The sequence below is a fragment of the Gambusia affinis genome, linkage group LG06 (genome assembly GCF_019740435.1).
Source record: "Gambusia affinis linkage group LG06, SWU_Gaff_1.0, whole genome shotgun sequence".
In the NCBI taxonomy this organism is placed as follows: Eukaryota; Metazoa; Chordata; class Actinopteri; order Cyprinodontiformes; family Poeciliidae; genus Gambusia; species Gambusia affinis.
Window position 1 is genome coordinate 30,762,648 of NC_057873.1, and position 21,875 is coordinate 30,784,522.

At 40.3% G+C, this 21,875-nt stretch overlaps 1 protein-coding gene across 1 annotated transcript in view; it reads left to right on the top strand.

Moving 5' to 3' along the window:
- The window catches only part of usp32 (ubiquitin specific peptidase 32), a 52,245-nt gene that overhangs the window by 21,279 nt on the left and 9,091 nt on the right, over positions 1-21,875 (top strand). Inside the window, exons 6-27 of the mRNA XM_044119573.1 lie at positions 4,726-4,857; positions 5,708-5,815; positions 6,025-6,140; positions 6,540-6,602; positions 7,642-7,725; positions 7,821-7,882; positions 7,991-8,093; positions 9,704-9,890; positions 12,112-12,279; positions 13,152-13,285; positions 13,748-13,895; positions 15,959-16,113; positions 16,741-16,822; positions 16,947-17,021; positions 18,813-18,951; positions 19,030-19,135; positions 19,250-19,423; positions 20,088-20,262; positions 20,337-20,488; positions 20,571-20,682; positions 20,789-20,970; positions 21,417-21,601. Of these exons, the coding sequence (XP_043975508.1) occupies positions 4,726-4,857; positions 5,708-5,815; positions 6,025-6,140; positions 6,540-6,602; positions 7,642-7,725; positions 7,821-7,882; positions 7,991-8,093; positions 9,704-9,890; positions 12,112-12,279; positions 13,152-13,285; positions 13,748-13,895; positions 15,959-16,113; positions 16,741-16,822; positions 16,947-17,021; positions 18,813-18,951; positions 19,030-19,135; positions 19,250-19,423; positions 20,088-20,262; positions 20,337-20,488; positions 20,571-20,682; positions 20,789-20,970; positions 21,417-21,601 (2,842 nt within the window). The remainder of the gene's footprint in view (positions 1-4,725; positions 4,858-5,707; positions 5,816-6,024; positions 6,141-6,539; positions 6,603-7,641; positions 7,726-7,820; positions 7,883-7,990; positions 8,094-9,703; positions 9,891-12,111; positions 12,280-13,151; positions 13,286-13,747; positions 13,896-15,958; positions 16,114-16,740; positions 16,823-16,946; positions 17,022-18,812; positions 18,952-19,029; positions 19,136-19,249; positions 19,424-20,087; positions 20,263-20,336; positions 20,489-20,570; positions 20,683-20,788; positions 20,971-21,416; positions 21,602-21,875) is intronic.

Consider the following 21,875-nt stretch of genomic DNA (forward strand, 5'->3'; position numbering starts at 1 on the left):
TCTAGAGCACTAAAAATAAACATCCACACACTTGAGCCATTTCAAAAATCTCCCGATTATTAAGTCAGCCACCCCAGGAAAGCTGAACTCCTCACCAATGCTACTGGAGCCCTGCCCACTTCATTATTAGAAGACGTTTACGTTTGGTCAGCTGGTTTTACAGCTGTATGTGCCATACAATTGCCGCTGCTGCCTAGAACCTGGTCTTGAAATCTCATAATTAGGAAAATAATTTCATGCAAAAAGTAATGAACATTTTGGTATCGCCCATGTTCAATGCAGTATAAAGAGTCCCTTTTAAGTGATGAAACGGAAAGTCGATGGTACTCCATTGAGCCTTCCTGTTATGTGCCAAATTCCTTCTTTCTTTGACCTCTCCATGTCACTACATGTCATAGAAACTGTTTTTATTTAAAAGGCTTCATACATGTCCCTTACATTGAAAATGGCAAGCTTTGAGTCCTTCCACACTGAAGAGTGCTATTGTTACTGTGATGCTAACGCAACACTAATTTATACTGCTAATCTGTATCTTTAAAAGTGTGATGTTTGTTTGCAGAACGTCTGAAAGTCTGAATGTTGTGACAGATTTAATGGTGTAGTATGCTGGTGACTGTAAGGGCAGAGGAAGACATGCAGGGCAGCTCCATTGGAAGGATGAGGAGTTTAATTGATTTGTCATCAGATGTTTCAGAATAACAATCCAACAGTGATATTATGATTCTGAAAAAGGCTGTCATGTTGGGAAAAACGCTGCCGTCTTACCTTCCTCCTCACCGACATTGAGGTTTTATACATCCATCCTGTTAGTCCAAACTCTGTAGACCACAGAAGGCCTTTCTGCTTTTTCCTTGTTTTATGATTATCTCCAAGGAGGAACTAATGTTTTGTTTTTGCTGTGGTTGTAACATCCATCTGAGCTTTGAGACTGGGATGTGTCTTCTCCTTGCCTCGGTCCAAAACCCTCAATAATTTATCAGTCTTTCATCCATTTGTCTGTGTTGCCTCAATATAGCTCCCTGAACATTCTACTGTAAATCATTGATTTTGCTCCTCTTAGTTTGTTTCAGTCAGCCCTTTGGAACCGGCAGGAACTGCTACAGTAAACAGGAATGCTGAAAGCATTTCTCAGCTTGTGCTGGCCCAACTGTCCTGTTTACCTCCAGAACTCAAAATCAGTACCACAGGTTCAGGGAACTGTCTGCTCATTCTGCCATCTTCATTGAAGCTGTGACCAGCAGTTGTTAAAAACAAGCCTTCCTTAAGGTTGATTTTATTGCCAGTTTGTTCTGCCAGGAAGTGACTGTAATTTGATTGCATGTCTGTATTTTGACACCCGTCATGCCAACAGCTACTGTATCTGGCTAGCTGCTGAATCCTATTAGCTTAATCTAAGGATTAGCATGTTGACAGGGAGAGACTAGTCCATTGAGCCTGGCAGAGCTTCATACAATTTTCTTTTTATCTGAGCAGTCAGAGAATTCCGTCTCTTTCTACTTCCCTCCCATACAGTTTGATGATTATTTATTTTAAAGCTGCAGTAGATAACTTTTATAAAAAAATATTTTTTTCATATTTGTTAAAACTATCACTATTTTCTAATTATAACATGAGACAGATAATCTGTGAAAATATCAAGCTCCCCTGCCTCCTCTCAGTGGTCCTACTGCCATATGCATGTCCTTTCAATCCAGAATGTTCTTTATTATTTTTAAACTGTTATGCGGTGTAGTGGCAAAACATGATCCTGCTCCCACATACTGAGTCATACTGTGCACATTCGTTGGACCACACGCTGTCCTCGGTCTGTTGGGACTTCATTGTCAAGTGTAAAAATTGCCTAGATTTCTCATAAGAAGTTGCTTAATTTCCCACAATTCTAATGGATACTAGCAATTTGGTTGAGCTAGTTGAGTGGCTAGCACAGTTTCTCCTCCACCAGAGCAGCCACCACACAACTGGTGCTGCGCAGAGAGCGGCGGTCACGCTATGTATTTTTGTATAGCATGCTGACTGGACATTATCAGCTTGATGTCGCAAACAAAACAATTCAATGTAAATACAGTTTTCTGTCGAGCAGTTTTAAAAACCCAGCAATTGCAGCAACTCTTCACAGCTTGGTGGAAAATCAATAAAATAAAAAACTATATTCTCACCCACAACTCAAACGCACATATGGAATAATCCAGATTTCAGGTCCTGGAATAGGTGAAGCCTGGCTTGATGCCAGTGACTGCAGCACAACTTCAGGGAGTGTGTTGAGGATTTTGACCTCTGTTGCTGGATTTTGTTAACTAACCACCACAGGGCTTCGGTCAGAAAGCACGCTGGTCATCAGGTGTTTAAATAGGTTTACTGAAGAATTATGTCAATGGTGCAAATAAATTGAAGCAATTTCTGAAAATACAGAAATAATAAATAAAGGTTCAAAATTACTATTGCAAAAATGTAAATATAACAATTCACAAGCAACTAAAAGACATCAGCATTAATTTGATCTGTGACAAGGGCTGTTTAAATTTAAATGAGGCAAAACTCGGAATCGGTCTAGCTCTAACTGGTCAAAGTTCAAAAACTAAGGGTTAAATGCTAGATAGTTTTAATAAAAATCCAACACATTAAGAATAAAACAGACATTAACAAACTATAGAAATATACCAGCAGCTAAACAACTCTGCCAGTAGTGATAATTAACATCTGCCTATTCAAGACTAATACCATGACATGACTAATACCACTACTCACATCATCAATGACTGCGACATTGGTCTCGACAGTAAACAGAAAACAGATCAGCTGACGAATGTCAAGAAGAAGAAGAAAATAAACAGAACAAACCTCCTTGAAAATGAGAGGAAGCACTTCAAAATAAAAGCATAGATATGAGACATTGAACTACTTGAAGAATTAATAACAGAGTGGATTCTGCACCTTAATGGATCAGGGTAGCTTTGGAATGAAAAACAAGACCACACAAAATAGGCTAGTGGTCATAATGTTATGCTTGATTAGTAAACACAATTTATGTTTCAGTTCCTGTTCTAGCCAGTTTTGTTGCACCAGCAGAAAGTTCCTATAAAGTTTCTTTTGGAGTACAGATTCTTTCACTGTGTAACATTCATGCCAGTTTACCAGTACTGGGACCAGACCAAAAACCCTCAGTCATTACCTTGATAAATAATGAGATTTGTTTAAGTATAAAACAAGCTTTAATGCTGAAAATTATCTAATGTTACAAGTCATACAAATGAAACAGATAGAGTAACATTCACCATCCAGCATTGGGCTCCACTCAGCACTGAGTGACACCAAATGAAGCAAAGATTGTAGCACAAGTTCTGCTTTCAACTTCACCTCATTCTGCTCCCTCTCTAAGGTGTTGGCCTGCCTTAATCAGTTTTGTTTTTGTGTGACTGTCAACATTTTCATATGTTATGGTTATGTAAGCATGTAGCAGTGTGTATGTAGTGCATAAGAGAGATAGAGAAATGACACAGAATCCATATACCCTTTACACACCTAAGTTGTAAATGATTGTAGAACCACCTGACTTGTTTGGTCTAACCCAAACAAAACTGGTCTTGGCATAAAACCTAAGAAGAAATTAAATTCTAAATTCCCCTTTTGGCAAGAAAAAGTCTCTGAATTCTGGAAGTTATTTTCTCAACTCTAGAGCGGTCTTAAAGTTCATCCCAGCAGATAAGTTTTGTGGACTCGGTATCTCTAATTGCTTTAAGAAAAGTGCTTAGTGTGAACTCAATAGAACAAGACATTACTTTACAAACCTTACACAGAACGTTTTACATCATTTAGTTACCCCTGTTGTGTGTTTTAGGATTTTGGTTCTTCTTGTTTATCACATTGTGAAGAGTGGATATATCAGCAAAGAATTATGGTTTTCTGGTAAAAAAAAAAAAAAAAGAAAAGAAAAGAAAAGGAGTTTCAAGTTTATTTGAAGAGCACATTTCAGCAACAATGCAGGTATTACAGATAAAACGCTGTCAGTAACAGTTTGATTTCTGATGTGTTTGACCTTGTGTAGGACTGTTCCCTTCCTAATGATGACACAATCCTATTAGATGTTTTCTTTTACGCTGAATAAAATGAGCTCTCTGCTTTTAGGAGTTCATATTGTTGCTAAGGACAAACTGTTTTCCTCGACATGAATAAAACTGGAACTCCTTTAGTTTAACTACACTTTTTCTTTTTATGCCAGTAGGAGAATACAAAACACCATCCAATATAAATGTAGTTAACATATCATTGTACAGTAATGGTCTAATGTTCACTCACAGTTTCCACCTTTACCTGTTGTAGGTTTCATTTCGTTAGGCTAAGGCTGTGAATCTGTTTTTTTTTCCCCATTTTTTTTTTATCTCCGAAGAGTTTTTGTGGCGCTAGTCGCTTGTATTTTTGTGACAGTAGGCAGACAGGAAAGAGGGTGAGGAGAGGGGGGAAGACATGCGGCAAAGGTTGTTGGGACCGGGAGTCGAACCCGTGACGTCCACGTTGAGGACTAAGGCCTCCAAATGTGGGGCGTGCTAACCCCCTGCGCCACCACAGCACGCCCCAGAATCTGTTGTTTTAAGCTCAATCAGCCACCACTCCTTTAGAAGACATTGAGAAACTCTTTGATGTTTGGAGCTGGAGTTATTATCCACATTGTCCTGCAGTGTACATTTAGAACTGTGATCCATGTTTTACCTGTTTGGTCTTGTCCTGCAGTGGAAGAGTCGGACATAATAGACTTGGAAAAGCGCTACTGGCTGCTCAAAGCACAATCCAGAACCGGCCGCTTTGACTTGGAAACCTTCGTCCCGCTGGTGTCTCCTCCCATCCATGGCTCTCTGAGTGAAGGTAGGTCCTATCTTCTCTGATATAGGTCTCCATGCAAAAAAAACATATTTAATAGAAACATGCAATCTTTAAAAAAAGATTAGAAAGTGTGGTTAAGCATGAAAACAGACATGGAAAAATCTCTATCCCTGAGCAGTGGTCTTGGTCTTAGCATCCATCCATCACTCCCCATCCCACCACATTCATCCACCCTAAATCTGTCATCTTGCCCCTGGACTACATCTCTCCCACCAGACAACACCTACCCACTGACATGTCGCTCAAACAAACAAACTTACCAACACACCTTACATCACTAACTGTCCATCACACAATACCCGCCCTGCTGTCGTCTGTCACACCCATAGACCCCGTCTACATACATACTTGCAGTAAATCCGCATTGAGCCTGTCCTTCTATACTTTAAAAACTGGATTGAGAATTCTGGAAATATGAGTCTGTGTGGAAAGTGGGACTAATCCTCCATCTTGGGAATCTTAGAAATCCATGTCAAACATGTAAACATATCAAGCCTGAACTAATGGGCAGTTTGATAGCTTAAACTGTCCTTAATTGGTGTCGCGGTTTGATCCCTGATTGTTGAACTCTTTGGAATTTTAAATCAAACTTTGTGAAATCATTAGTAAGGTCTTCAAGTTTCAGTGTTTGGAACCAAGTGAATCGATGCTTGATGAAACCAGTGACATGGACTTGTTGCTTTTCTACTATTCACAGGAGTCTCTGCTTTTACTTTGGAATGATTTATGATCTTTGGTTTACAAACTCTGTATCTTAATGAGCTCACATGCAATTAGCCTAGGACGGTCTGTCCAGCCAAACATAATTTCTGTCCTTCATGCTGTGTTTCAGGTCTGTTTCACGCCTTTGATGAAAATCGGGACAATCACATCGACTTTAAAGAGATCTCTTGTGGACTCTCAGCCTGCTGTAGGGGGCCTGTTGCTGAAAGGCAGAAATGTAAGCCATGCTGTGGTTCTAACTGCTTATAGATAAATAAACCCTCCTTGTCAGTTTCCATAATAACAGGCTTCCTGTCATAAGAGAGCTTTCTCCTGTCGCTCTAACATGTAGCCTCAAATCAACTTTTTGATCGATTGGATGCAGAAAGAGTCATATCAAGATATTAGCTACGTCATAAAATTAATTAGTTTTATTTCCCTCTTCAGTTTGCTTCAAAGTGTTTGATGTGGACCGTGATGGGATTCTGTCTCGAGATGAGCTCCATGAGATGGTTGTTGCCTTGCTGGAGGTGTGGAAGGACAATCGCACAGACACAATCCCTGTGAGTTCACCCTCAGGCTCAGAGAGCATTCATTTCCTGCTATGAATACATGATTCAGTGCAAAACTGCCCAACAACTTTGGCTTGAGTGGAATTATGGAGGCAAATATAGAAGAGACTGATCTTCTGTATTTGAAAATATTTACTAAAGGCTGACTGGTCCATTTGATTGACTGCTGTTGGGAAATAACAGTCAAAAACACATACTTTAGAGACACAACACATTTAGGTTTGATCAAGTCTTGTGATTGTTTGGACATGGAAAATATGTGGGAACCCTGCACATCAACTGAATGAAAATGATTCCATGTCAGCCTGCAGAATGTTCCCCAGCAGATGTGAGAGCTGAGCTTAGTTCTGCTTTCTCCTGTCTCCCACTGACATGTTGATGCTGTTGCAGGAGCTGCACAGCAGCGTCTCCGACATAGTGGAGGAAATTGTGAAGATGCACGACACGACCAAGGTGAGACACCGGGGTGCTCTTCTTCACACGCATTTCCGAAAGCCTAGGTCCCAAGATACTATCTGTTTCAATGTGAAATTAATGAACAAATTTAAATAAGTAGTAAAGCAAACATAGAACATTAATTTGAAACATTTTCATTAAATTGTCAGATCAAATTTAGGACTTTGTAGATTAATAATGACTCTTTTTCTTTGTGGTTTACATTATTTACTGGTGGTAAACAAACATACTGTATTTGCTGTTTTAAACAATCACTCTGTTTACAGCCTCTTCATTTTCCATAAATACTGGTGACCCCACATATTGCCTCTTAGGCAGCACGTATTATCTGCATTATAAAATTTGAATGCCAACCTTTATCATTGTTGTGATAATACAGTTATTAAAATGTTTCCCAAATGGTTGTGTTTTATCAGTTTTCCATTCTTGTGTATAAAACAGGAAGTCCTGCTTTAGTTAAATGTTTTTGTTGGAAACCTGCAGTCCCAGATCCACATTGATAGATGTCATTTTTCTTAAACTTTCGCAAATCCAGAGATGTAGAGTGACTGAGGTGTCAGCCAGCACTGTGGGATAGTTTACTGTCTATTAATAAGATTATCCAGGCGAAATATCAAAAATACATGTGGCAACTCATTGCAGACCTGTTTAACAGTTCAGTTATAATCTGCCATTTGAAACAGTTGACAGACAGATGGAACCGCAGACTGCCTCAGCTGAATACATCCGTTCCTCTTAAAATTTTGCACCATTTTTTGTGATTGTTGTGACATAAAATTACTAAGTTTGTAGGACCATTTTCAAAAAGGTTTAATTTTTATTTTTACCAAAAATGCCAAGAATTTCATGTAGGTCAATCAAGCTAAGATGAACTGTTTACACATCCAATAAGTGGCATCATACCTGAAATCAGACCAGCACGTCACACACATGATAACCTGGTGGAGTGAAATCTATAAAGCTTTGCGAGTTGTCAGAGCACTCTGCATTCACACAGTGCAGTATGCTGACCTGTGTGTCGTTTGGCTCCTCACAGCTGGGACACTTGACCCTTGAAGACTACCAGATCTGGAGCGTGAAGAGCGCTCTGGCCAATGAGTTCCTGAACCTGCTCTTCCAGGTTGGTACCCCTGCATGCTGTTGTGGCACATTACAGCTGCTGGAACTGCAACTGCATTCATTCATGATCATGTCAATGTGTTTGACTTATCCCAGGTTTGCCACATAGTGCTGGGCCTCAGACCTGCCACTCCTGAAGAGGAAGGGCAGATCATCAGGTAACCCACCTCTTTATCTGATTTTTCTTTTTCTGTTTCTAGATGGTATGTGCTTATGTGAAACTGATGAGAGTTTCTTGTTCTGTGTGTGTGTCTGCCTGTATGCAGGGGGTGGTTGGAAAGGGAGAGCAGACATGGGCTGCAGCAGAGCCAGAGCTGGTTCCTGATCTCCATGCTGTGGTGGCAGCAGTGGAAGGACTACGTTAAATATGTGAGTAAAGCAGAAGAAACAAAGCACCATTGTGCATAAAACAATAACCTCCATTTCATACAAAGCATTGTCAACATTAAATATTTATTCGGTTAATCAAAAAGAATATTCTGCCCCAAGTATTTAGCTTCATACCAGGTGAAATCATGTCACTGTTATCCTGCTGTTTGTAAATAACACAACAGCATCAGAGCAGTCTGTGAAAATGGTTCATTGTTCCTGAATAATCTTAAAAGGTTGCTTGATTATTATTTTTTTCATATCCAGATGACCATAGAACTATGTAAAGGGAGGATGGAGAATGGCTCTTTCCAAACTTCATTCCAATTCCTGATATTTAAACCGAGATACGCTTTATGTTCTCCATATCGTAAAGGATACTGTAACCATGGTGACACCTTTTTGTCACTTCAGAGATTCAGTGACCAGTGTAACCAGCAGTATGTTCTGGAGATGGACTTTGATTTTCAAGCAACAGCAGGAACACATTTAGCCTTTCAGTCTGCCTCTCTTGCATACTGAATGAGATGCTGACATGTTCTTATATACAGTGCATTCACTGATTAAAAAACTCGTGTTTTTGTGTTCAACTCACTAGTTACTTGTCAAAAGCTTATAATCAACCTATTCTGTTTTCATGTTTCAATATTATTATTTGTGGCTTCTCTGCATAGTTGCATAACAAATAAAAAGCATGTTACATGTTATCCAAAACCATAAACTAGAATAGATAGAAAATATTCCTTATTGTCCCACAGTGGGAAGTTCAGGTGTAACAGAGCAGTATTGAGAGATACAGACTCACACAAAAATAAAAATGTATCCAACTGTATACAAAGCAAAGTTAAGAAAATACTGTACAGTAAGGACAAAATTATAACATAAAATTACTGTAGAGTTATCAGAAATGGTGTCCACCCATTGGAACTTTTTTATTTTTTTAAATGGCTTAAAAATAAAAAAATATTCTCATTTGGCTTTCACACCAAATTTGACTTCCAATTTTAATAGACTATTTTTCTCCCTTTCTCTAAGTTATAAATTACAATAAAATATTTTCTAAAACTTTCTTTTATTTCAGTTGTTTGTCCTGAGTTTCTCTGAATTCAAAGTCCAGCTAAATACAAGCTGCTTGTAAAACATGATGGAAAGCCCTGAGTGAGGTACGGAAGCCCTAAAAAAAGTCAGATTTGCCAAAAATGGAATTTTCATACCTAGAAAATTCAGTTAATAGATAATCACCCATAAAGCATTCATAGTATTTTTCTGTTTTCCTCTAAATGGAAATATTTCCTGCTGTGCATCATTCGTTAGTCTGTTGTTTTTCATGTACTGGTTTAACCATTTTAATGGTGAAAATGTTTGTTAACATTAGAAAGGAAGAAAATATGATGAAACATCAGCAGTTCTGTTGTGTTGAGGTGTGAGAAGGGTCAGTATGCCAGACTCCATCTCATCTGAGCCAACTGTGGGAACCAACACCCTTCCTGAAATGTCCCAGTCATTTAGCCAAAGCAGGGTTTTAGTTGCTGTTGTCATGGAAACCACTGTTAACTTCTAACCACTTTGAACACTGACTAGACGGACCCTGTTGTTGTCTTCCTGTCCAGGAGCATAAAGGCATCGTTGTGGAGCAGCCGTCCATTCTGAGCTCACTCAGGCCCCTGACAGCTGCAGCCACTGTGGAGCCTGCAAACCCTGACAGGCCTGGGGGCCTGGGGGCCTTTGGCCCCTTCAGTCCCTCAGAGGAGAAGTCTCCTGATGCTGTGTCCAGTGCCTCAGAAGCAACAGAAACTGGTCAGTCTTCTTGAAATAGTCCACAATAGATAAGAGTCCACTATTGATTTCTCTGTTTGTTAGTTGATGTGGAAACAAGTAAGTGAGAGTTTTTAAATTCAGTTCAATCTTGTGTTTTTACATGCCTCCACATCTGAATAAACATATTATGTTCCTGAAGGGGATAAGCATGTCAATTCTTTACCCAATTACACTCAATTCAGACCAGCTCTAATTAATGATAAATCAGTCTGATTCATTCCAATACAATAACCCAGACCTGTTCACAGTTCAATACAATCCTAATTATTGTAAAGTACATTAAAACTCAGTTTACTACATGTCTTAGATTTGTTGTGCAGCAATAGAGGTCCAGCCTGGCTATGAATAACTACAATAACTGCTTAAGACAATTATTAATAGCATCTTTCTTTTTTTATTTTTAAAGCTGGACTGCACTCTGTTGCTCTGAGCATTTCACTGCCGGAGCAGATTTATTCCTAAAAGATATGTTTGTAGAAGATGGGTTTATAGTTTATGCATTTAAAGCCGGACCAATCACACCGCTGGCGCATCTGTGCCTTGTAGCAGATGGATGTCTTTAGTTTACCTCAGCGCAGATCCTTTCACTCAAACTGGACACAGGCTGACCTGTATGGATATTTACATCAATCCCCTGTGAGGAATTCTGTTTCTTTCCAGAGTTTTTGATCAAGGTAGGAGTTTAAACCCCACCGCGTTAAATCTGGTTGGGCAGCTCTACGTGAACCGCAGGAATAACTTGTAGTAGCGCTTTCAGAGGTGCGTTGAGTGAGAATGATTTATATTTGTGGACAAAGAATTTTGTGCGGATTTTCCTTCTCAACACGCTGCCCAGTGCCTGGCTCTGACTGTGCTAAGTTCCTGATTGGTCAGAGTGATAGTGGTTAACGAACCAGCGCTAACCTCATCATGGTAGATTCAGCCCGGTGAATTATTTTATTGATAATTTTAGTATTGACTAAAGCCACATTAGCAGCATTAAATTAAATCTCCCGTTTGTTGCGCATCTCTGCGTAGTGCAGCGGATTTAACTCGTGCAGGGCCGGTCCAAGGCTATGTGAGGCCTTGAGCAGGATTTGACTAAGGGGCCCATCTTGCTGCTAAAAACATCAACATCTTTAACAGCTTCTGTGTTAGATTTAATGACCTAAAAAACAATAAATTATAATTGCAGTTTACTAATTTGTATTTGTGAACAAACAGATCTCAAACTCAAAGATTAAACTCACAGCATCAGATTGTTGCTATGGTAACAAAACAATTTAATTATGAATATGGTTCTTTGAACTTTAACAAAGTAAACTTGCCAGCTCCTTAAAATCTTAAATTTAAATGTTAAACAATTTAAAATGTTTAAATTTATGCATGCTGAAGCCATTAAATCAAATTTAGCAGCATTGATCATCTCAATAAATAAATGTTACATTTATATATCTGTGGTCAGTGTTAAAATATTAGCATTTATGGGGTCCCTGAATGCCTGGGAGCCTTATGGAACCACTGATTTAATTTGGATTAAACAAAAGTGCAAATAATTGATATTCATTTTAATTGTGTTTTTTGATTTGTTGTTTTTAAGACTAGTTGTGGGTTTACATATCGTTTCACTGACGATGTCTTCCCATATTATATAATTACCCAGTAATATTTTTACTTTTCCTGTCAACTTAACATCTTTTAAGACAAAAACACGGTAGTCACAGAACAGTTTATTCTACAGTTCAGACTGCATTCTGGTTGATTAAATAGCATTAAAAATCTGAATAGTTACATTTTCACATTGGTTGTAATATATGAAATCACTACTGAAGACTAGTTTTGTTTGATGCTATAATTTTGATGATCTGGGTATAAAAACCCTTTTTCAGTCTATAGGTTCACAGAGTTTTCTGTAAGCTTTAAGACAGAAAAAGGTTTAGCTGAATTACTTCAACTTAAACTGATGGTGCTGTAGATTTCAAATCGGTTCAGAAATCTTTGTATAGTTATGGAACAGCTATATGATGGCTTCAGCCACCAGATTGAAAGAGTTCCTATCCATATAAGACATCCTGGTGAAAAAGTGTACATGAAATAATTAGAGACTTAATTCCTCATATTAGTATTATGTTACTGCATTTATTTAAGCCTCCTCTGTCATTTGACAGTTTTGCTATTTTCTGACTGTTTGCTATAGATGTTGATCTCCTCTCCCCAACAGCACTGAGTCCTCAGCTGGCTCCCTCTGCAGCGGAGAGCTGCTTCGCCCGTCAACACAACATTTCAGAAAACAACAATCAGTGTTTTTCTGGAGCCAACGGCCACCTGCCCTCCCAGCTGACAGCACAGAGGCCTGGAGCCATCGACAACCAGTCTCTGGTCACCACCAGAATAGTTCTTATAGGCTCATCCATAGAAAGTCCCAATCCAAAAGAACATGAAGCATTAAATGTTTATTCAAAAAATCTTCCAATCTGTATCAGTTGAAGGAGTAGTCATCCCTCTAAGCAGAATGGGTATATCTGATATTAATATTGCTGTTATTGCCGATAAGCAATATTATATATTTTTCACCACTGTAGCAACCCCTTAAAAAAAAAAAAAAAAACTACCAAAACAAACGGCAACTAGATGAAAGTAAAAATAAATATTGGTTGTTAATGTGGGCCCAGTTTTATTTATCAGATCGACACCAATGTGTTAAAAAATGACCAACATCAATACTGAAGTTTGTGCTGATGTATCGTGTAACCCTAGAAGGAGTATTTGGATTTTGAGTCGTCAGGGTCACGTAACAGGACTTCCTTTTACACACAACATTTTGCAGAAATATTTATATCTCTTAAATTTTTCTACATTTGATCATTTTACAGACACATGCTTCTGCAATAAACAAACCCAAATTGTCCACACTAAAAATCAGCCACTGCCCATCCTTCTTTGCTATCTTTAGGAAACTAGACAGAACCCCGTTGTTTTGTTTTGTTTTTTTCTTTCATCTGCTTGTTAGTGGATATGTTTAGTTTAGTTTATTAGTTTGGTAGCTGAGGTTCTCACTTCAAACCATTTTTTTTGTGGTCTGGAACCAGATAGTGTTTCCATTTAGTTTTTATCTCTGTGGTTTACTTTAATAATAAAAGGCTGCCAGTTTTTCCGCAGCTTTAGGATTTTGTCTCTGGCTGTTATGTATAATTCAAAGTGACAGAACAGCGTCTTTTCTGTGCTTTTTTTTCCTCCCTGCTTACGTATGTGCTGTGCTCTATCCCCTGCAGGCTCCTACGTTAACTATGGAGGGTGGCAGACTGAAGCGCTCTTTGCAGCTGGTGCCTGGTAGAGACTTTGAGGTGGTGCCAGAGCCTGTGTTCTTCAGGCTGCATACACTGGAGAAACAGAGCGTGGCACTGAACTTCTGACTGTAGTCCAAATTCACTTCCAACAAAACCAAGCAAATTAAAACAAAAGAGTTTTGTGAAACTGTAAGTAAAATAAAATTTTCATATATGGCCAAAATGTTTAAGACATAAACATGTTTCTATCCCTTTTCTTAGCTGAAAAAAAAAAAATTAAAATCTGATTCTCATTATTAAGATATTTCTATTTTCTTTCCACATCATTATTCCTTTTGATCAACAAGGACATGTGATATTATCTTAATGTATCTCCTTGTACATGTGTAACCTGCCAGACCTCTGCTCTGTGCTGGACTGTAGACATGTTGAACTTTATGAAGCTGATTTATAGGAAGATAGTCTCTCCTTAGAATAAATGCTACAAAACCAAAATGTCTCAGCATGTTCCTTCATGGGTGTCTCTTTTGGACTGTTCTGTCCCCCCAGGAACAGCAGCTTCATTGCTAGCTAACACAACTTTCCGCTCCACTCTGGCAGGTTATCCTGGAAAGCAAGACTGGTCAAGCAGAGCTGGAGCTGTTCCCCTGCTACCTCCTGTTCCTCCGCCAGCAGCCCGCCACGCGCTCCCCTCAGTCCAACATCTGGGTCAATATGGGTATGACCAGCCTGCGAATGTTCCCACCGTATTTGCCCCCACCAAGAGGTAACGTAAGCCTGCAGCAAGACCAGAGATGTTTCTAATCATTAGGAAAGTTTAATAATTGACTTTTCCAATCTTCACAGCTTTGCAGCGATGGCATAATAGTATGTGAAAGAAATCTGGGAGCGGCTTAGTAAATAATGAAACTATGACTATTGACTGCTATTTAAAAGTATAATACAGTGCCTTGCAAATGTTTTCACACTCCAAGTTTTGTCACCTGTTGAAGTTGATATAATAAAGCAGCACAAATTGTGTAAAAATATGAATTGGAAGAAAAAGGATACCTAGGTTTCAGCTGGTTTATTTTTTTATAGATGACTAAATCATGATGGGCCTTTTATTACGTCAATAGTTTGTAGAACCACATTTTACTGCAGCTCCATCTCCCCCCTTACAGTTTTACCTGCTCTTATTTCCAAAGTGGCTCAAGCTCAGCTGGATTATATGGACACCAGTCTTGCCACAGATTCTTTGTTAGATTTAAATCTGGACTTTAGTTGAGCCACATTAATATGTTTTGATCACATCCCCCTCTGACTGCAGGTTAAAGGTCATCCAGCTGAGTGGTGAACAGCATCGCTTTATATTTAGCTTCATCCATTCTCTCATCATGTCCAGCTTTCCTGTCCCGGCTCAACATAATGCTGCCACCACGTTTTACTGTGAAACTGTGATGCACAGCAATGCTTTTCCTGTTTCACAGACAGCCTGGTGCCATTAAGTTTGTACCATACCTCCTCCTTTAGATGGTTGGACTAAACAGAGCTGTGAAGCCTGACTCTGCCGTTAAGCTCTCCAGTTCTTCCTCCCTGCTCTGCCTGCTGGGCTCTTCAGTCTCCATGATGCTGTTTGTTCTCCAATAAACCTCTGAAACCTTCACAGAACAGCTGAGACTTTATTTACTATCAAGATGACATCTAAATTGGTTGCACTGGATTTTATTTAGTGGTAATGGAATACAAAAGAAAACCATCTACCCTTTTTCTTCCAGTTTATAGTTATGTTGTACTTTGTGTTGGTTTATGACATAAATCTGAAGTTAAATACATTGAAGTGTGCTGTTGCAACTTGAGCAAAGGAGAAGGTTTAAGGGTATGAATACTTTTGCGAGGGATTGGATTTCAAGCCATGATGCTGATCTCTACAGTATCAATAATCATTGTTTTGTAATAAAATGTAACTGTTCCTGCATGGCGTCCTCCCTTTTAGCCACAGTGACTGGAGAGGTAGAAATACTCGACGTCTGTTATCTGTATTTAAAATCCTCCTCAGTTTAGTCCTAGTCTGCATTGTCAGCTTTCTGCCTGAATATCTTAGCCTCTTCCTCTTGTTTTACAACATTTGTTGCATAAACTGAAGTCAAAAGGAAACTGTGGCCAGTGTGAAGGCAGTGTCCTCACCTCGCCATGTAATTTCTCTGCTGATGAACACCAGAGCTTTCCTGGACTTCTAGAAAGTCATTTCAGGCCTAATCAGGTTTGGGATGCTCAGGCTGACATCAGCGCTGTGTGTGTGAGCGCGCTTCTCCAAATCATGTGATCAGATCTGGATTCTGTCTCCAGTTTCACTCCTGCTATGGTTCTGACCTGGGCCTGAGAGCCTGATCCAGCCCTAATAGCTCCTCTCAGCATGCAGGATAAACATGGACAGGCTGCTTCTTATTGTGCCAAAGTGGAAAAGCAAAGCTGTGTGGGTGGGAATCAAACTAGCAAATCTCTTCATATTTGTTCAATCACCACTAATTGTATAACAGGACTAATTATGATTTGTGTTTGAGTCCTGAATCCACCAGGTTGGTTTGCTGATTATTTGACCAATCATGCCTGCTCTGATTGACTTTTCTTGCTGCTTTCTTACAACTAATCCTCAATCAGCTGATGGCTGCTGTTGGTTGCATCTCTGAGCTTGTGTGCTGGATGAACGTTCTGGTCCTGGTTTGGTCTGATCATCAGGGTTTGTCTGGTGATCAGACCAAACCAGGTGTTTGGGTCTAAATGGGGGTTTGTATTGTGCAGGAAACGTGCCGTCTCCTAATGCTCCTCTGAAGAGGATGCTGGCGTACACAGGCTGCTTCAGCCGCATGGCCACCATCAAGGACATCCACCTGTACCTGTCACAGCGGCTCCGCATCAAGGAGGAGGACATGAGGCTCTGGCTCTACAACAGTGAGGTGAGCCGAGATCACTCAGAAACCTCATGTGTTCAGAGATCGGCCTGAGATCATTTCAAAGTTCAACGCCAAAGGCAAATATAATGAGATGTTGTACTGGAGTCCATACTATTTTAAATCACTTTTTTTTTTATTAACTCTGCAATGTTACAATTATTGTGTTAGAATAAGTAAATTTAAAGAAATTCAAAATCCTAACAACCTGCTCTGATGCTTCATATCCCTGTGTGTGAAGAGGAGACTTTTAGTTTCCACAACATGACTACAATTTTTATGATTCATCTTTCTGAAAAGCAACGGAAAGTGTTGGAGCTTTTTTACAGCCAGCTGACGGGCAGCGAGTATCAAAAAGGCAGAAATAGGTTAAACTTAATGTTCTTTGTGCATGATATCAAGGGAGATCTGCAGTCACCACTTTCTCTGATAGCTGGAAGGATTTTAATCTGTAAACCTCGTTATGACTAAGCAGTTCAAAACATTAAATAATGAACGTCTCTGTAAAATGGCATCATGAACATCTGAACAGCCTGGCTGTTCCCCCCATGCAGCTGTAAAGATGCAGCATGTTTAAGCAGCCTGGAGATAATTGTTCAGTGCGTTTAAATAAAACCCTTGTTTGTCCTCCAGAACTACCTGACCCTGCTTGATGATGAAGACCACACTCTGGAGAGTCTGAAGATCCAGGATGAGCAGCAGCTGGTCATTGAGGGTAAGAGAAGCTCTACCCAATGTTCCTCTTGTTGCTGCTCAGTCACCAAACTGCAGCTGCTATATACTGACAACTTGTTGCTGGATGATGAGAAGGCTTACCATCTCTGTTTGTTCACCCTCAGTCAGAAACAAAGACATGAGCTGGCCTGAAGAAATGTCCTTCATTGCCAACAGCAGCAAAATGGACAGACACAAAGGTACACTGAGGTTCTCTGTCTCCTTCACATTCTCTGCTGCTGAGCTCAGTGGAAGACTTAAGGACCAATGCTTTATTCTTCATGGCCAGTTCACTCAGGATGATTTCAGATACCATGAAGAACCTGAACTCAGTGAGCTTAACTCTGATGGCCCAAACCATCAACTAAAAACATTTAATTGATGGTTTTGTTACAGATGCCATCCATCAGTGAGTGAAAAACACTTGCTAGTTTCGCTGCTCTTATTATTAGATTTTGTTAAAAGAGAAGAGAGGACAGATCATGAAGAACAGGATAGAAACTACACCCATGTGACCCTTTCTCCTCTTCCTCCTCTATCATTGCCTTATCACTCCAGCTGTCTCATGCTCCCAATCTGTAGCAGAAATCATTTTTAGTATCTAAAACACTTTAGCCATCAGACGTCCCCTAGTAGCTCCAGCAGGAGTTCTTCTGTGATTTGTGGATTTTTCTCCACATCACTTGCAGCAGCAGGCTTTTGTTGCATCATCTCTGATGTCCTGCTGTTTGATGTGCAGCAGTCCTCTTTGTCCTGCACATTTCATAAACTCATAAAAATGAATGTTATTGTAACACTGCTCTCTTAGGTTTATTGTTTTCAGCAGCTGTAGAGCTTTCTACTATGGATTATTCTGGCTGTGGCACACAAAATAAAAACAATAATGTTAACAAAACTTTTAGGATAATTTTACTTGTTTATGAGAAAAGAAATGACAATATTTTCTGATGTAAACTGTTAAAAGATTGCAAGAAAAAAATGCAAATTTTTCAATGACTAAAGGGATACATTTCTCATATTAAAATAAAAATATTCTATGACATTGTCAATCAGAAATGTGATTATCAACCCCACCTCAAATTCTAAAATCAGACATTTGCCACAAGACATGCCAGAAGTCTTCTCAGGTTGAAGTGACACATTTACAAGATGCACATCTGGATCTTTTCAAAGTGTAAACAGAAGATTCGTCCTGCATCAGAACTTCTCCTGGGTGCAGAATTACCATGAATGCCTTGGGATCCAGAACACACACCTGAGACGTTGAGAAATAAGTTTCAGTATAACTGCTCTGGATCTGCACCTGGGAGAGGATGTGAGAGGAAAAAGAGTCTAGATGCATCACTATAATATCCAGAAGCACATCTCCTAAATTTACCACTTATATTCTGGAGGACTTCTGCCATTTATTGTCACAAATATCTAACTTTTTCAGAAGTAACTCAGTTTTAGCATTGTAAATGTTTGCCTTTAATTCTGAAAAAGATCCTCTGTTCTACAATTTTTTGTCATAAGAACGTCCAATTATTTTTCTTTCTTTATGTTTTTTTAATCTGCAATTGCCCCTAATGCTTTTTCATTTTCACTCATTATTGTTTAAATCAGGGGTCTCAAACTCCAGTCCTCAGGGGCCTCTGTCCTGCAGTTTTTAGATGTGCCACAGCTACAAAACACTGGAATGAAATGGCTTAATTACCTCCTCCTTGTGTAGATCAGTTCTCCAGAGCCTTGCTAATGACCTAATTATTTTATTAAGTTGTGGTGCAGCAGAGGCACATCTAGACTTTCAGGTGAGTGGCCCTCCAGGACTGGAGTTTGACACCTGTGGTTTAATGGCTAAAATGTGCAGCTTAACTGAGTGGCAAAGTTCCTCTTTTGGTTGATGTATGTTTAGAACAGGTTTTTGCATTGAGCTTTAAAAATATCGATCATAAATTTAATTCTGTAAATTGAACCTTTGTTGATTTCTTGTCTTGTTGTCCACTGCCTAGTTCCTACTGAGAAAGGAGCGACTGGTCTCAGTAACCTTGGCAACACGTGTTTCATGAACTCCAGCATTCAGTGTGTGAGCAACACCAAGCCTCTGTCAGACTACTTTCTGTCGGGGACGCATCTCTACGAGCTTAACAGGTGCTGAGTTGTCTACATGACATCGGCACGCTCCAGAGTGTTTCCGTCCCTCTCACCCTGTATGCCGTTTCCCTTCAGGATCAACCCCATCGGGATGAGGGGTCACATGGCCAAGTGTTATGGAGACCTGGTGCTGGAGCTGTGGAGTGGAACCCAGAAGAGCATCGCTCCGCTCAAACTCAGGGTGAAGCTTCCATCCAGTGTGTCTTGCAAACCCAAAGGGTTCAGGACGCTCCACCTTTCTGTAGATGTGTCCAAGCTTTAAAAGAATGAATGAACCAAACTGTTTTCTCCCTAGTGGACGATAGCAAAGTATGCCCCTCGCTTCAACGGCTTCCAGCAGCAGGACTCCCAAGAGCTGCTGGCGTTCCTCCTGGATGGCCTCCATGAAGACCTGAACCGGGTTCATGAGAAGCCATATGTGGAGCTGAAGGACAGCGACGGGCGGCCGGACTGGGAAGTGGCTTCTGAGGTCAGAGCGCTGTTGATTGGCTCTCCTGTCTTCCTCCCTCCTCCCATAACACACACACACCCATGCACACAGTGTGTGTACAGTTATTAAATAAACATATCTTTCTGTCAATATTGGATAAGTCGTCACAAAAACATTCATCCATATACCCAATTTTTAATACTAATCTGGAAAGGTGCACTGTCTGGAGGGGGAAAGTGTCAGCCACCAGGGGGCAGCAGAGTGTTGCTCATTTCTTTGTAGTTCTACTTTATGGGATTTTTGGTACATTTGTTTCACTCTGGGAGTGAAGAGCTGGATCTTAATGTAGATCCAGCTTTCAAAGCAGATTTAAAGGTTTAAAAGTTCTAGTTATGATGGATAAAGATAACAGAGTCCACATCACTGCAGATGTTGTTTTAATAGTTCTCTTCGATTCAATTTGAATCCTAATCAATAAAAACTTCCCATCTACAATATCTAGTCTCTTCAAATGGATCAAAGAGTTCCTTCCCAAACTGGGGGAGTTCCCACTGTTTCCCTCTTTTCTGACCGACCCGTATCCAAGTCGCAGACTCTCGTTCTCATCATGGCTTGTGATGTACTGCATTGCTTAAGGAGCTGCTGCTGTTGCAATGGTGGTGCTGTTGTCCTCGGTATGTGCTTATGTTCTTCATCTCTGCAGGCCTGGGAGAACCACCTTCGCAGGAACCGCTCCATCGTGGTGGATCTGTTCCACGGTCAGCTCAAGTCCCAGGTCAAGTGTAAAACCTGTGGCCACATCAGCGCTCGCTTCGACCCCTTCAACTTCCTGTCCCTGCCTCTGCCCATGGACAGCTCCATGCATCTGGAGATCACTGGTTAGTACACCAGTGAGAACAAACATGGTGTGTCAAGAGAAGATCCAGGATAAATTGCAGTGTTGTTTGTGCAGTTATTAAACTGGACGGCTCCACGCCAGTGCGGTACGGGCTGAGGCTGAACATGGATGAGAAATACACGGGGCTGAAGAAGCTGCTGAGCGAGCTGTGCAGCCTGAAGCCGGAGCAGATCCTCCTGGCTGAGGTCCATGCTTCCAATATCAAGGTAGTCCCATGGTGCTGCTGGTGCTAACACAGCTGTACTCTCTGGAGTTCTGCAGCCTAACATGTAAACTGTCTGTGTTCAGAACTTTCCTCAGGACAACCAGAAGGTGCGTCTCTCTGTCAATGGCTTCCTCTGTGCGTTTGAGGTCCCGGTGCCGGGTTCGCCAACATCTCTGAGCTCGCCCACACTCACAGGTTACTCTCCTCTAGAAGCAGACTTTTCACTTACTGGAGGTTTGGATGGTCCTCTACTACTGTCTCTACATTTTCTGTTTTCATAATTTTTGCCTTGTTCAACCAGACATCACCCCAACAGCCAACGGCTCAGCTGCTAACAGGCACCCGATGGCTAACGGTGGGCCCGGCACACTGCTGCCATGCAGCCCAGAGACGCCTCTGGTCAATGGGGTTGCCAATGGACATATGAGCCCCATGCAGGACAGCCCTTTCATTGGATACATCATCGCCATGCACAGAAAGATGGTGAGAACAGGCCAAAAATCGTCCCAGTACTGATTGCAGTAAAAAGATAATGTGGTTTTGAGTTCATTTTCAGGTTATATATTCATAATGGTGTAATAACGCGAGTTCACCCTCTCAAATATGAATGAAGTTTAATTTGTAAAGAAGACAGAAGACATTTTAAATATCCAAAAACTATATCGGAAATAAGCACCACACACAACCAGAACCATAAATAAAATGGCTTATGATGTCTCTGTAAACAAAACTGACCTTCAAAAAATATTAGTCATCAGAATGAAAATGATCAAGCTCATTTTAATGTATCGTGCGATTAACTAGCTGATTAATTGCGTATTGCGACAATCTTAGGTGAGACGTCACTGAGCATGTGTTGCTAAGTGACATTTGTAAATGGCCAATGTGTTTATGCTGGTGACACATCCATGTTTGTTTCCCCTTTTCAGATGCGGACAGAGTTGTACTTCCTGTCATCTCAGAAAAACCGGCCCAGCCTGTTTGGGATGCCGCTCATTGTCCCCTGCACTGTCCACACCAGTAAGAAGGACCTGTATGATGCAGTCTGGATCCAAGTGTCCCGACTGGCCAGCCCACTGCCCCCCCAGGAGGCCAGCAACCATGCTCAGGACTGGTAATTCTCACAAACATCTTAGTCTTCCCATGCATATGTCTCCCAGCAGTGTTAGTGGTTGAACATGATGAATATAGTTGACCGTAAAATGTAGCAATTGATCAAAAGTCTTTTTCTCTTCTTATATTTATGCATTAAAAATCTATTCCGCCTCATCATATTATTGTTTGTGTCGGTTGAAATCCTTAGAAAAACTAATAAATGTTCTTCAGCACTGAGTTTTAATTTCACATTTGAAAGAAGAGGAAAAAAATGAATTCTATTCTTCTTTTTA